The 16,592-nt window shown below is 41.1% G+C and overlaps 1 protein-coding gene across 1 annotated transcript in view; it reads left to right on the top strand.

The window, feature by feature from the left end:
* DCDC1 (doublecortin domain containing 1) overlaps window positions 1–16,592 on the top strand; it is a 265,169-nt gene that overhangs the window by 4,072 nt on the left and 244,505 nt on the right. The window contains exon 2 of the mRNA XM_079987002.1: window positions 13,610–13,746. Within this exon, the coding sequence (XP_079843128.1) occupies window positions 13,610–13,746 (137 nt within the window). The remainder of the gene's footprint in view (window positions 1–13,609; window positions 13,747–16,592) is intronic.

Below are 16,592 nucleotides of genomic sequence, written 5' to 3'. Positions count from 1 at the left end.
CCTTTACAGACAGTGAAATGGTTCTCTCTTTCCTGTTTATATCTGTGTCTCTGCCTCCTCCTACATTTCCAACCAAACCATTCAATTTTTTTCTGTCCATTCAGTTTTCAGAATTCTCCCCTGCTTCTCAACAAACAGTATTCTGAGGGCACTATACATGTTAAGTCCTCACTGGGCTGGGTTTTTTTATTTATTTTGGGGATGGGGTGTTCCACCTTAGGGGTTGTTCTAAAGGTGTGTGTGTGTGTGTGTGTGTGTGTGTACACACACACACAGGGTCAACCTCAGTGTTACCCTGAATTGGCTGACAACTCCCTCTTGTATGTGGTGGTTTGGCTAAAGTGATGACAACTCAATTATTTGATTATTGTGTCACTTCCATTTCATTCCTTTACACAGGGATGATGCTAAATACAGTAAATAGTTAGTGAAAGTATTAATAGCAGTAATAATAGTACCAGATTTGCCTGCCCTGATAATAAATTATGTGGAGGTTCCCTAGTAAATTTATTTGATAAACAGGAATCCCCTGACTGAAGGGCAGGGAAGTATTGAGACAGGAAGACTCAAGTCTATGTTGCCCAAATGCACAGAGAGCAGCTTTCTATAGAAGTAACGGGATGCTTCTGTGCACATGGATCTCAGGTCAGTAGATGCCATGTGGAAGTAAGTCACATTGAAAATAATGTGAATTATTTACATGTTAAGTGCGAAACTATCATAATAAAATCAAGCTGCATGAGCGATACATGTTTCCTAAGTCCACAAAAATGTATACAGTGTCTAGGGAATTATTTAGGCAGATACTGTATTGTTTAAAATACATTGCAGGACACATTCAGTGCAGTCTTTTGTAGCTCATTAGCAATTTCTTTAATGAGTTTCTTTTTTAGTGATAGATAGTTAAAGTAACAGACAAGTGACAGATTGTTTGTCTTTAATGATTTCCCTATTTCAGGCCCATTACAAAGCAATTAGAAATCTGACAGCATTTTCACTCTGCATTACTGATTATCTAAAGTGATGAGAAACTAGAGGTGATGAATATTAATTGTATATTTTCATATGATTATCATAAATTATTACCTTGTCTAATGTGCTGCAGGTGAATTAAGAGCAAAAAGAGGAAATTCAGTCAGTTATGATAATTCAAAAGATAGTATGGTTTGGTTTATGCCGTTGTCAACAGTGCCAATTTTTCTATATATTTTCCATTGAAACATCTACTTCTTAACCTGAATTCAAGATGCAACATTAATCAGATGTTAAGTCAGTCTAGCAGTAGGCTATTATTTTATTATTTTAGTAATAATTGTTTTAAACTTGCTTGCATTTATATATAAATAAAAATTGATATTACAACATAAATTTCATGAAGCATTGCATGGATAAAAACCTAAGTTTGCTGTTTAAAAGTAGAAATCACCAATTAAATACATTCCAATAATTTTGAACCATGGAATGGATTAATTGTGTGTTTACATAATAATATAGTTGCTGTGTAGAATAACGTTAGAAATGGTAACCTTATAGTAGAATTTTATACTTGCCTACTCAGACGTAAGTTCTATTGGTTTCAATGGGGCTTACTCCTAGGTATGTGTTTAGGATTGCAATCTCCATCACACAGTAACTTTATGAGTTTGTATAAAGATGACAACAATTCAAATGATTTGGTATCAAACATTTATCAATGTTTATCTACTAGAACCTTAAGATGATTGAGAGATGATTTAAGAGAAAATTAGAGGCATTGCTGGAAGGTTCACATTCAAAAGAAAAATGGAAAATTATTTTTACATGTGGCTCTGCTTCCAAGGAGAATAGTTATTGTCTTATATAAGTGGTACTTAGCAATGGGAAAATAATGAAATGCAAAATTTAAAAAGAATGAAGGTACTTTTTTACCACAGGTGCCTGATTTTATTCACCATCCCCTCACATTTATATTAACAAAGTTTAATTGGTAAAGAAAATGTTAATCTTATTAAATAGTTGCTGCTTATAGTAAAATATTATTGGTTCTAATAGTGTTAAACTTAGTTTTTCTTTATGCTGTGTAAACTACCCTGTGACATATGAATTAGTAGAGAATATAAAGGTAAAGGGACCCCAGACCATTAGGTCCAGTCGTGGACGACTCTGGGGTTGCGGCACTCATCTCGCTTTACTGGCTGAGAGAGCTGGTGTACAGCTTCTGGGTCATGTGGCCAGCATGACTAAGCCACTTCTTGCGAACCAGAGCAGCGCACGGAAACGCCGTTTACCTTCCCGCTGGAGCGGCACCTATTTATCTACTTGCACTTTGACGTGCTTTCAAACTGCTAGGTTGGCAGGAGCAGGGACCGTGCAACGGGAGCTCACCCCGTCACAGGGATTCGAACCGCCAACCTTCTGATCAGCAAGTCCTAGGCTATGTGGGTTTAACCCACAGCGCCACCCGGGTCCCACAGTAGAGAATATAGTAACCTGCAAAAACCCACTAGTTCCTCCTAATGGAAACCTAAATGTCATGAACTGGCAGGACAGTGGGGAGGAGGAAGAGGATCCTGGCAAGGGGTGTAGCCGGGGCTGGGACACACTGGGGCAAGCTGGGGGTGGGGAAGGGAAGGTTGGTGTAGGAAGTAGCCACAGGGTGACGGAGGATGACGAAGGGATGTGGGTCAGTGCACAGGAACCAGAGCAGCAGGACCCATCACCAGGGCCAGAGGGGGCCCTGTCTCCACAAACAAGGTAGGCTCTGAGTCATGGGGAGCAATAGGCAAAGGTGAGGCAGGCAAGGCCCACAACCCAGCTCCCTTGCTGGTCAGGTGGGGCTCACTAGTTCTGAGAGGAGATGTTTGATTCCTCAGCTGGAGTAGGCTCAGAACAACTGAGGGTCACATGCCTCATCAAGCCCAGAGGCTGCAATCAGCATTCAGAGTATAAAAGGGCAGCAGAGCTGAGGTGATGTGTCTGCTCAACTGTCCATGTTAATGGGCCTCAGCTTGGGTGCTCCTGGATCTCTGTGGGACTTTGGACATGTGGTTTGACCCCAGACTAGGGACTCAACATACTGATTCACTGCTAGGTAGGCCAGGGATTCAGGACACTAAAATAGCATCCTTATGGTGCAACATAACTCCCCATTGCAGCACAAAGGGTGGGGGTTGAATGGGATGGAGGTCTTCCTGTGCCACACCCAGAACTAGCCTCCACCCAAAGAATGATGCTAGCATTAATCCACTGATGAGAGCTCCCCTTTCCATCTAGTGAAAGAGTGGGTAGCTGAGCTTCCTGCCCCGCCCCCCGTGGCTTCCTGCAAAAAGCCACAAAATAGGGTTTTCTGTTAGAGGGGATGAGCTGGCCCAGAATCTGCTAGATCTCAAACCAACCCCACTTGATGGCTTTGGGGTCACTTTGGGCCTGATCACTCAGTCAGTGTCAGGCTTTTTGCAGACCCACACACCTCCTGCCCCAGCCAGCCTAAGCAATAGGACTGTGGATGTGGCAGTGACCCTGCTGTTCCATCACACCTTACTAGTGCTTAGCTAGGATTTGGATGGCACCCTTAATGAATGAATGGTTAAGTATATTGTGGACTATAGCCAAATTGATTATGTCTACCTATTTTATGTAAAACTAATAAGAGATCGATTCAGTTTGATTTTGAGTCTTTCCTTTGTTTTTGGGATTCGGAAATTATTTTACTGTTAATTCTTTTCATGTGGCAATTTCAAGTTTTAATTTTTATTATACTTACTAGAATTGTTACTGATGCTGCAATAGGAGCAAGTCCCTTTGAACTTGGTGGGGCTTCTGCATAGACATGTACAGGATTTCTGTGTAAAATGTTTTTTAAAACCCCAAGTATTAATATATTGTTGATCCTCTGCAGCCTATTCTTAAACAGTGTGTCATTGCTGTTATTCAAGTTGATTTGAATGAAATGTTCAGATAATGTTTTGTCAGGTAGTGCATAAATTGCTCGTTAAACTCCAGACAGCAACTGCTTTTTAATCAGGTTCTAATTGTTCAGACAGAGACATAAAAATGTCTGGCATTTTCATTCTACTTCTTGCTTATAAGCTGTAGTATTATGCTCAGGCAGATTCCAAAGCAAGTCAATATTTTTTTTACTGTAGCAGTCTAAAATTGCAGCGCAACATATATATATATATGTATAATTTATATATATCATATATCTTTTTTAGTAGTACTGCCAATATGGTCCGTTTACTGAACCTTTCCAACCTTTATACAGAGAATTATAACCAAGGAAATGAATATACAGTTCCTTGGCAATTTTGTGTATTTGTCACATAATCCATATGCATGGCAGTAAGCGTGGGTGGGTGTTGCTTATGCTGGAGATAGGCTGTGTATGAAAGTATTCTGCATTCTAGGAGTATAAAAAGTTTTAAGTGTGTTGTAACATGCAATATAAAAGTGTGACACTAGATGGCGATGGTGAGCTATGGCAAATTAAAGCTTTTTTAAAAAAGTTTTTTTAAAAAAAAATAGCAATTTTTGCAGCATTTTTTATATGTGTGTAGATTGCACCTCTGTGTATGTAATGATGACTAGCTGAAATTCAACAAGGGGGTGTTCCATTTTTGAAACTCATTGAACCACCAGAGGAAAGAGTGCTGCTTCTGAGTGTAGGGTCATAGCATGTCATTTCACAGAAAATGTGCAAAAATTATCAAGAGCTGTAGGCATCTAGCACAGCCTTTTAGCTGAATCTCAAATGTCAATACCCAGCCCCTACTTTCTTACAGGAGAACATCTCCATTGCAACCTGAATTGCAGCATTGTTGCCTTCCTCGATACAACTATGAATTCTAGGATAGTTTTGATTTCAAAGAGAGAAGGCATACTGCTACACAGGTATAGGTAATGGAGTATTCTCTCTGTGCTAACCTGCTTTTATTAGCCTGCTTACTTGCTAATTAAGCAAATGTTTTCAGGTTTGAAAAGATTTTAATGTTCAAAGGTCTTCAATACCATGCCTCTCAGCTGGTCTCAGGATGGAACTTAGAGGAGAGTGTAGCAGCTGGAGTTTGACATTACCAGAACCAGTGGGCTTGTCACTCTCTGACCAGTCATGTTTCCTGTCCTTCTAGGTGAGAATGTGCACTAGTGGTTTAATATTTCGACTGCGTCAGACCAACACGGCTAGCTACCTACTCTTGCTTCGAACATAGCCTAATTATTTTTAACATCTCTTGCAAGCCTGAGCTCATTCTGAGCTTTGGCCCGCCTGACATGCACCCTGCAACTGTCATTCTAACACACCCTAATGTAATGAAGAGACCGAGCAGAGAATATATGAAATTTGGAGTCACAGGCAACTTTGGATGAAACCCCTGCAGCAACCCAAGAAGCAGTGTGGAGTTTCTGCCTCATCCCACTCCACATTCTCTCTATGCTTCTAAACTGGCCACTTGGTTAGTCAGAGAAACTATAGTTGGTAACATGGATCACTGCCTTGCCGTGGCGAAGGGGCTTGAAGAACTCAGAGAAGCTATGAACTATGCCGAGCAGGGCACCCAAGATGAACAGGTCATAGTGGAGAGATTTGACCAAACGTGATCCACCTGGAGGAGGAACCGGCAAGCCACTCCAGTATCCCTGCCAAGAAAACTCCATGGAGAAAGACAACAGGCATATAAAAGTTATGATGCTGGAAGATGAGCCCCTCAGGTCGGAAGGCGTCCAACATGCTACTGGGGAAGAGCGGAGGGCAAGTACAAGTAGATCCAGAGCTGATGAAGCGGCTGGGCCAAAGCCGAAAGGACGCTCAGTTGCGGATATGCCTGGAAGCGAAAGGAAAGTCCAATGCTGTAAAGAAAAATATTGCATAGGAACCTGGAATGTAAGAACCATGAACATGGGTAAGTTGGAGGTGGTCAAAAATGAGATGGCAAGAATAAATATTGACATCCTGGGCATCAGTGAACTAAAATGGACAGGAATGGGTGAATTCAGTTCGGATGACCATCATATCTACTATTGTGGGCAAGAAACCCGTAAAAGAAATGGAGTGGCCCTCATAGTCAACAAAAGAGTGGCAAAAGCTGTACTGGGATGCAATCTCAAAAATGATAGAATGATCTCGATACGAATCCAAGGCAGACCTTTTAACATCACAGTAATCCAAGTTTATGCACCAACTACTGGTGCTGAAGAAACTGAAATTGACCAATTCTATGAAGACTTACAACACCTTATAGAAGTGACACCAAAGAAGGATGTTCTTCTCATTATAGGGGATTGGAATGCTAAAGTAGGGAGTCAAGAGATAAAAGGAACAACTGGCAAGTTTGGCCTTGGAGATCAAAACGAAGCAGGGCAAAGGCTAATAGAGTTCTGTCAAGAGAACAAGCTGGTCATCACAAACACGCTTTTCCAACAACACAAGAGACGACTCTACACATGGACATCACCAGATGGGCAGCATCGAAATCAGATTGATTATATTCTCTGCAGCCAAAGATGGAGAAGCTCTATACAGTCAGCAAAAACAAGACCTGGAGCTGACTGTGGCTCAGATCATCAGCTTCTTATAGCAAAATTCAAGCTTAAACTGAAGAAAGTAGGAAAAACCACTGGGCCGGTAAGATACAATCTAAGTCAAATCCCTTATGAATACACAGTAGAAGTGAGGAACAGGTTTAAGGATTTAGATTTGGTGGACAGAGTGCCTGAAGAACTATGGATGGAGGCTCGTAACATTATACAGGAGGCAGCAACGAAAACCATCCCAATGAAAAGGAAATGCAAGAAAGCAAAGTGGCTGTCCAATGAGGCCTTACAAATAGCGGGGGAGAGAAGGCAAGCAAAATGCAAGGGAGATCCTGAAACATACAGGAAATTGAATGCAGATTTCCAAAGAATAGCAAGGAGAGACAAGAAGACCTTCTTAAACAAGCAATGCAAAGAAATAGAGGAAAGCAATAGAATGGGAAGAACCAGAGATCTGTTCAAGAAAATTGGAGATATGAAAGGAACATTTCGTACAAAGATTTCCATAATTAAGGACAAAAGTGGAAAGGACCTAACAGAAGCAGAAGACATCAAGAAGAGGTGGCAAGAATACACAGAGGAATTATACCAGAAAGAAACGGATGTCTCATATACCCCAGGTAGTGTGGTTGCTGACCTTGAGCCAGACATCCTGGAGAGTGAAGTCAAATGGGCCTTAGAAAGCACTGCAAATAACAAGGCCAGTGGAAGTGATGGTATTCCAGCTGAACTATTTAAAATTTTAAAAGATGATGCTGTTAAGGTGCTACACTCAATATGCCAGCAAGTTTGGAAAACTCAGCAGTGGCCAGAAGATTGGAGAAGATCAGTCTACATCCCAATCCCAAAGAAGGGCAGTGCCAAAGAATGCTCCAACTATCGCACAATTGCACTAATTTCTCACGCTAGCAAGGTTATGCTTAAAATTCTACAAGGAAGGCTCAAGCAGTATGTGGACCGAGAACTCCCAGAAGTGCAAGCTGGATTTAGAAGAGGCAGAGGAACCAGAGACCAAATTGCAAACATGCGCTGGATTATGGAGAAAGCTAGAGAGTTCCAGAAAGACATTTACTTCTGCTTCATTGACTATACAAAAGCCTTTGACTGTGTCGACCATGGCAAACTATGGCAAGTTCTTAAAGAAATGGGAGTGCCTGATCACCTCATCTGCCTCCTGAGAAATCTCTATGTGGGACAAGAAGCTACAGTTAGAACTGGATATGGAACAACTGACTGGTTCAAAATTGGGAAAGGAGTACGACAAGGCTGCATTTTGTCTCCCTGCTTATTTAACTTATATGCAGAATTCATCATGCGAAAGGCTGGGCTGGATGAATCCCTAGCCGGAATTAAGATTGCCGGAAGAAATATCAACAACCTCAGATATGCAGATGACACAACCTTGATGGCAGAAAGTGAGGAGGAATTAAAGAACCTTTTATTGAGGGTGAAAGAGGAGAGTGCAAAATATGGTCTGAAGCTCAACATCAAAAAAACGAAGATCATGGCTACTGGTCCCATCACCTCCTGGCAAAGAGAAGGGGAAGAAATGGAGGCAGTGAGAGATTTTACTTTCTTGGGCTCCATGATCACTGCAGATGGTGACAGCAGCCACGAAATTAAAAGACGCCTGCTTCTTGGGAGAAGGGCAATGACAGGCCTAGACAGCATCTTGAGAAGTAGAGACATCACCTTGCCAACAAAGGTCCGTATAGTTAAAGCTATGGTTTTCCCAGTAGTGATGTATGGAAGTGAGAGCTGGACCATAAAGAAGGCTGATCGCCGAAGAATTGATGCTTTTGAATTATGGTGCTGGAGGAGACTGCAAGAAGATCAAACCTCTCCATTCTGAAGGAAATCAGCCCTGAGTGCTCACTGGAAGGACAGATTGTGAAGCTGAGGCTCCAGTACTTTGGCCACCTCATGAGAAGAGAAGACTCCCTGGAGAAGACCCTGATGTTGGGAAAGATGGAGGGCACAAGGAGAAGGGGGCGACAGAGGACGAGATGGTTGGATAGTGTTTTCGAGGTTACCAGCATGAGTCTGACCAAGCTGCGGGGGGCAGTGGAGGACAGGAGTGCCTGGCGTTCTCTGGTCCATGGGGTCACGAAGAGTCGGACACGACTAAACGACTAAACAACAACAACATATTCCTGCAAAGCATGTGTGAATGTATTGCATGACTGAGAGCTCTTTGTTAAATAAAATTAATACATGTCTCTGTGCACTCCTCCAATCTTGGGTTGCATTCATGACAGCTAGATGTTCCTGTCACTGCCTGTAGTTGTGAACACCCAGAGCTTGTTGCTCTGTGTGCTGTGGCTGACTTTGCTGTTTATAGATTCAGGTAGGTAGCCAGGTTGGTCTGACGCAGTTGAAATATAAATCAGTAAATAAATAAATAAATTGTCCAGTAGCACCTTAGAGACTAAGTTTGTTCTTGGTATAAGCTTTTGTGTGCATGCTTATACCAAGAACAAACTGGTTCACCAGAAGCGGTTTAGTCATGCTGGCCACATGACCCGGAAGCTGTCTGTGGGCAAACGCCAGCTCCTTTGGCCAGTAAAGCGAGATGAGCGCCACAACCCCAGAGTCGTCCGCAACTGGACTTAATGGTCAGGGGTCCCTTTACCTTTACCTTTAAGATGCTACTGGACAATTTGCTGTTTATATCGGTCCTTTCCCTCCTTCAGTGGGTCTTTAAGCGTTGCTCCACAGGAGATACTGTGCTCTTTCTGCAGGCCTTTCCACAAGGAAGCTGTTTAGGTGTTGTGCTATATGGCCTCCTCTTCCTTCCCTTGTGTGTTGCGATGAGTTGTGTGTAGTATAAAGGGTGTGATTCGTGGGTGCTGGCAGTGCTTCCAAGGTTTCTGGGACTGTGGCTCTTGTTATTCCATTCTGCGCTTTTCTGGAGCAGTGTGTTTTCCCTTAGTGTTCTGGGCTAGACGAGTGTAAGACATGGCAGACATATTGCCATTGTAGCGCGTATATCTCTCCCCCTGGCATATTAATAGTTTTTTTTTTGTTTTTTTTAATAAATTTTTTATTAGGTTTTCACATTTTATACACACACACACAACAAAAACAAAAACAAAAACAAAAACAAAACATATATAATTTCATACTCTTACCTTCTTTACCCTCTTTCCTTGACTTCCCCCCACCCCCTCTTCATACATCCCAATTCCAATAATTAATTCAGCAAGTTCTTATCTCTCATCTTTAACATATTATTATTATTTTTAAAACTTAACTCTTTTTACTTATCCACATTTAACTTATCCAATTCTCTTATAAACATTAAATCTTTTTTCTAAGGTCGACCTAATTTCTCTCCCACGAATTTCTCCCTTTATATTTTAATTAATTATATGTCATAATGGCCAAATACAAAAATCATAAAATTTTAAAATTCTGTTCTCCCCTCCCTCCCTACCCCGGTTTCCATCCCTTATGTCCACAGAAACAGTTCCTAGCCCGGATTCCTCACATCCGAGGCCTTCAAGTCTCTGTCAGTCTCTCTCCGCCGATTTTGTTGGTAACCCTTTTTGTTGGTCCTCAGGTCTCGAAGGAGTTCAGTCGCAGTCACACCAAGTTTTCTTCCATCCAAAATACTTAAAAGCAGTTGCTGCAAAAGGTCAGCTGCTCTCCCATACTCAAAGAGGAAGTCCCAATCATATTTCTTTATTCTTTTAAATTCCAGTATTCCAGGTACTCCAGGGACTTCCTCCTTCATCTTTCTCATCTTTCGCAGATTTGTAATCCGAAGATCTTCTTCTTTGTTTCCTGACAATATAGGCTTCTGATTGGTATTTTCCTTTTCCGCTCCTTCTTTCCTCTCCACCTGTTCCAAAAATGTCTCTTCTGGTTCAGCTGCAGATTTCTTATTAGTCAAATCCTTTATGCATTCAGCAGAGTTGTTTGTTTTAGAATTCAAGGTCATAAGTTCTTTGTTCATAGCCGTACACTGCTCTTGCAGGATTCCCACGAGAAAAAACATTTTTTCTATCTCTGCCAGTAACTTTCCCTCTGCAGCCATTGTAATGTCTCTAGTTCCCCCTAGGGGGATTCCAATTACTTGATAGTCCTTTTCCAACAGTCCGTTACTTATTGTTTATAGCTACGTTGTTTCCAACCACCTCAGTTCAAATGCAACACTTTTAATTCAGAGAGTTATTAAGTAACAAAGTTCTTAACTTTAACCGCCCGTTTGACAGCTCCTTTGACAGCTGTCAAACTCCTTATTCTTTTTCCTCCGGCTTACGCACAGGACACTCCCGGGTTCGGGGGGGGGGGGGGTTTACACAAAAGCTTCCAAAATTCCTCACTTTGTCTCCAGCACAAAGACTTCTTCTGTCAAATTCATTGAAGTATCTTTTATCTGACACCAAAAACAATACTCTCCATCTTAGTTCTCCAATCCTTGCTTTAGATCGTTTGTAGGTAGGGGGGGTGCGGACTTCCCTTTAGCACATCCCCCGATTGTACCGAATTCAAAGGTATAAATTTTAAAGTCCAGATTCCAATCTACTCACGGGTTGTTTATTTTCCAGTCCGAATTTTGAGAAAAAAGTCAGCGCTCTCCGGCCATGGCTCGCGGCTACGCTCCACTGAAGTAGCGGTCTACTCACAGCACCACGCCGCTCCCCGTACCCTCTCCGTAGCCTTTAAAAAGGCTCTTCGTGGGTCGGGGAAGGCGCTTAAAGGTGCCCGCCGAGTCACCAAGTCCGCAGGCTTCCGCGCCTGCGGTTTCTAAGGGTCCCCGCGTTGCCGGCGCGGTAAGACCCGTCCTCAGCAGAGCCGATTCCCTCCGGAGCTCGGAGGGAATCCGCCATTAATCCGATCGCGCTAACCCAGAAGTCTCCCTGGCATATTAATAGTTAGGATTGCTCTGTAAATATGAGACCTGCATCAGAAAATAGGCATGTTTAATGTCACTATGATTACTTGTTACCGCAAGCTGCAATGCAACATTTAAAGACAACAGAGCATTGAGAATGTTGTATTTGCTGCTTGTAAGGACAATATTTCACAGTTTACATTAAAAACATATTTGTGAGAAAAGTAATTATCCAAAGATTATTAGAAGTTTGGATATTAAGATTATCTGTTTAATTTTTAATTGGCTTTTTTCAAGATAATTGGGTTTATTCCCATGTGTTTGTGAAAAAGGGGCAATGGGCTAATTGGCTTTGATGACATATATTCTTCAGAAAATATGAAGTAATTCTGACATTCTTAACATTTGTCTGGTTATATAGTTTCTTTTAAAAATATAAACATATTTTGCCAGATATAAATAGCAGGTCATTTACAGTTCCTTGAATGTCCTTCATTATCTCTTACCCTTACTATTTGACACTGAACTGAACACATCTATACTGTGTATTGTCAGTTATTATCTTTTGATACATTTCTGAAGTCAGGTGAAACTTCCATTTTGAACCATGTAAACTTTGAATGATGACATCAGAGTAGAATATTTTGTATTATAGTTTGGTGTATTATTTCCTTTGGATTCCAATAGTATCTAGCTTGTTTTATTTCACAGCCATTCAAACTCTTGAAGTGATATTGTTGCACTGAAGTGAATGCAACCAGTGTGCAAGATTTTGGAGTGTGTGGCAGTGCTGTTGTGTCAGCTCAGGCAGTCTTGGATGAGACAGGATATTTAGATCCATTCTATTCTGGCTTACAACCTGGGTTCAGGGAAGAAACTGCCCTGGTTGCTCTTATGGAAACTTATGCTGCCAAACAGATGTGACAAATGTGACCCTATTGTTTCTCTTGGAACCTGGCAACTTTCTTTGTTAATATTGTTACTTTTACCCCACATGTCCTTGAAAGAGCTCAAGGTAGTTATAGCGTTCATCTCCCACCCCCATTTTATTCTGACAACAACCCTGTTAGGTAGGTTAGGCTGAGAGATTGTGGCTAACCCAGGGTCACCCAGCGAGCTCCATGGCCAAGTCAGGATTTGAACCTTGGTCTCCCAGGTCCTAGCTCAGCACCTTACTGCACAATACTGGTTTATACCATTGACTATGGTATCCTTCTGGACCATGTCCGCAAGATGGGTCTTGGAAGCATGGTGTTACACAGTCCTTCCTAATGGACGGAAGATGGTGCTGGGAAGCTTTTGTTCCACCCATTGGTCACTGACATTTAAGTTCCTGTCTTGTCGCTTGTACTTTTCAACAACTACATGAAACCACTGGGAGTTGGGAGTTACTTCCGGGTTGCCGCGGAGCGCAAGCCGAAAGCGCTCAACCTGAAGCACATTCAACCCAAGGTATGACTGTAGATAGATAGATAGATAGTTAGGCATTCTGAACCTTATTGTGCGTCTAAGATCCTAGACTTTACATTGCTGTCACATGATAGATTTTATACATGTTGCTGTACGTTGTAGTGTCATAATAACCAATGGCATAATTGGCTCTCTGAAGAAGAGTTGGCAAGTTCATAGGTCATATCTTTCCCTGAGGTTGTCCCTGGTCTCAGACTTTGGAACTCCCTTTCTAGAAAAGCTAGGTTGGCTCTCTCCTTTTTGTTCTTCTGGCAGCAGGTGAAGACTGCTTTATTCACACAGGCCTTTAGGAACTGACTTTTTAAAGCGCTTTTAATATTGCTGTGATGTTTTTATAGTTTTTATTAGCTTTATTTTAATAATTTGTTTTTATATTATTTAATACAGTTTAATTATTTTAATTATTGTCTTTTATAGGTTTTTTCCTTTTTATGTTTCATATGTCTTGTTTTAATTTGTGTAAGCCACCTTGAGTCCTGGTCCAGGAAAAAGGAGGGATGTAAATAAATATAATAATAATAATGACAGCAACATTATTTTAATACCTCCAAACTAATAATATGCATCTGTTGTAGCATCCGGTAACGGACAATTATAGAGAAGGTTATTGGATTGTTGGTGTTGCCTACTTAAGCTACTCTTCTTATGTTACTATTATAATATTAAAGTTACAGTGTGACCCAGATATCAAAAGTACTTATATTTAATCCAGCTTCATTTTAGAAACATATACTGACCATAGAGAATGTTATACTTGAAATTTTGATTGAATATTTTATTTTCCCTCTGCAGGAAATGGAAAATGGTGAAACAGAAACTTGTGATTCAACTGATGCCCTGTGTTCTGTAACTTCAGAAAGGAATTGTAGTGTTTCAACTTCACCCTGGACTTTATGTCAAAGGAATGTAGATACTACAGTACTGAAAAAGTGAGTATGGTCAACCCAGCCTTATCACTTTTTCTTACATGCCAACATAATGGCCAACTCCCCCCCCCCTTCCATAAGTAACTATACAACCTTTAGAAGACATCTGAAGCCAGCCCTGTACAAGAAAGTTTTTAATGTTTGATGTTTTATTATGCTTCTGTATATGCTGAAAGCCACCTAGAGTGGCTGGGACAATCCAGTCAGATGGGTGGGGTATAAATAATAAAATGATGATGCTGATGTCATAATACTTAGCAAGAGGTCAAATTCATCTCCTGTTTCCCACCTTCAGCTGTTCCTTCTTTCTTTCTTCATTGCTGTCATGACCCTGGGATCAAATTTCCTTTCTTCAGGGTATGAGTTAGTTAGAAGGGAAATTTTAAGTAGGGCAAGCCCAAGAAGCCCGTTTGCAAGATGAGCTTGTGGTACTAATGCCCCTTCAGAGTCTCAGTGCTCCAGAGTTTCCCTGAAGCCTGCCATGTGTGACAAAAGAAACTACTCTTGAGGTGGTGGTGAAAACAAATATTTTTGAAGCATGGTATTGTGGGAACAAAGTGGGCCTTGATTGAGTGGGCTTTTGTAATCTTAGGCTAGGCATACTGCTCCATATAGTCTGGGATTTGGTTTCTAACAGTGGCTAGCCAAATACCGTTAGAAAACTTACAGGAAGGCATGAGGGCAATATCTATTTTGTTCCTCTTTTCTGAACATGGGTGCCCCATTACTTGTCAGTTGCCAATAGAAGTGACTGTGCGCGGAGAACGTTAAGGGGAGCTTGCATAAGTGAAACTGAGGTTAGTCTTGGTGTGAGTGGATTGTCAGGGTGACCTTGGATTCAAAACCAAACCAATAGTATGTGTTCCCTGACGAATGATATAGGAGTACACAGGAATCAAGGTGGCCTGTGAATGTATTGCAAATATGTTTCGTACATAAAATATGTAACTTAAATGATAGCTTTATGAAATGAATACTGTAAGCAATAAATACGTCTTCATCTACAACACTTGTTGGCAAACTGAATACATGTAAATATATTAATCATTTAGGATGTGCATGAACCAGGTATCTTCTGTAGCCAATTGACAGGCACATTTTGACTAAAAAGCCTTTTTCAGTGGCAAATGAATCATTTGCCCTGGAAGGAGGAGGAAGAGTGTGAGGGAGGCCAGCAGAGACAACGTCAGGGCCTGCTTCAGTCAGACTGTCTCCCCCTCTCCCCATTTTACATGTTACATCATTTGTCTTAGCACTTTAAACCTGTAAATCCCCTTGGGTTCCTTGGCAGAAAGGTGGTACATAAAAGGAATGAATTAATGAAATAATATTGCACTGCTGTTCTTGACTCAGTGGACTCCATCACATAAGCCCCAGTAGAACCAAAGTCTCTACAATTCTGTCAGAGGAGTTGTTCTTCTTGTTAAAATTTGTACACCACCCTATACCCATAGGTCTCAGGGCGGTTCACAACACAAAGCCACAATATAAATACCACAAAAGACACAATAAAAATAGATATGATAAATACAAAGACAACCCAATAACCCCCCTTCCACAACACATTTAAAAGTGCATTTAGATGTCTATCAGCCAAAAGCTTGATTAAAAAGGAAATTTTTCACCAGGTGCCCAAAGGTATATAATGAAGGCACCAGCCAAACCAGCCTGGGGATTACATTCCACAAACGGGGAGCTACTGCAGAAAAGGCCCACTCTCGTATTGCCACCCTCCAAACCTCTCATGGAGGAGGCACATGAAGAAGAGCCTCAGATGATCTCAAGGTCCGGAGAGGTTCATATGCAGAGAGGCAGTCCTTGAGGTACTGCAGTCCCAAGCCATTTAAAGCTTTATACTGTAGGTTGAAACCAGCACCAGTTAAAGGCATGATGAAGCAGGCCAACTGAACAGGTGCCTTTCACTAAAGGTGGAGCTTACAACTGAGACAGTACTGCTCCTTTATAAGAATGAATGTTACTGAAGCAACATCAGAGCTTTGCTTTCTTACAGCAGGGTTGCCATATTTTGAAGAGCAAAAAAGAGGACACATTTGCCAACTTCCACTTTCAACTATAGATCTCTATGATGACGTTCATCACGAAAAAGAGGACATGTCCTGGAAAAAGAATACATATGGCAACCCTAAAATATTGCTTAACACTTGGAGGAACTTGTGTAAACCCATGTTGCATTCTGTATAGAAAGTCTGATACTATAGTGTGGGGGGAAATGGATGTTGCATGTTGTGAATTTGTTTTCATCTTTATCATTCAGCCTTGGCCAGGCCTTACCTTGGATGAGATTGATCTCATCATCAATCTCCTCTTTAGATTTTTGAAATATACTAAGCCTCAACTCTTCCTCTCTTTCTCTCTTTCTACTGTTGAAAGTCATGATCCACTTCCTTCTCCCTGTGCTCTAGTTGCCACTTGTAGCACTCACCTGTGTCTTTCTCATTTCTGAAATTTAAAATCTAAATGCAGTTCAGAAGCCTTGCTGTTTCCTTAAGTATTCTGCTGTGTCACCTTTGTCACAAATGAAGGGGAAAATGCATTATTTCTGTCACTGTTGACTATAATAAGGTAACCTTAAAATGCTGCATCTGTTGGCTTACACTTAATTTAACAAAATAAATTGTTCTTGGTCTTCTTGGAAAAAAGTAAAGTAAACCTTAATCCTGAACTGAACTCACAAGGCAAACTATACCATTAAGTATATTCCCATGTATGGAAAAGGATTAAGAAGCCATCCTCTTAATAAATAATCTTAGTGAATAAAGGCAACGAACTACAATAGGAACAGAGAAAAATGCTAAATAGATATATTTCAAAACGTTACATGCAAACAG

Source organism: Podarcis cretensis (assembly GCF_951804945.1).
Source record: "Podarcis cretensis genome assembly, chromosome: 1".
Taxonomy (NCBI): domain Eukaryota; kingdom Metazoa; phylum Chordata; class Lepidosauria; order Squamata; family Lacertidae; genus Podarcis; species Podarcis cretensis.
This window is presented reverse-complemented; position numbering and strand designations above follow the sequence as displayed.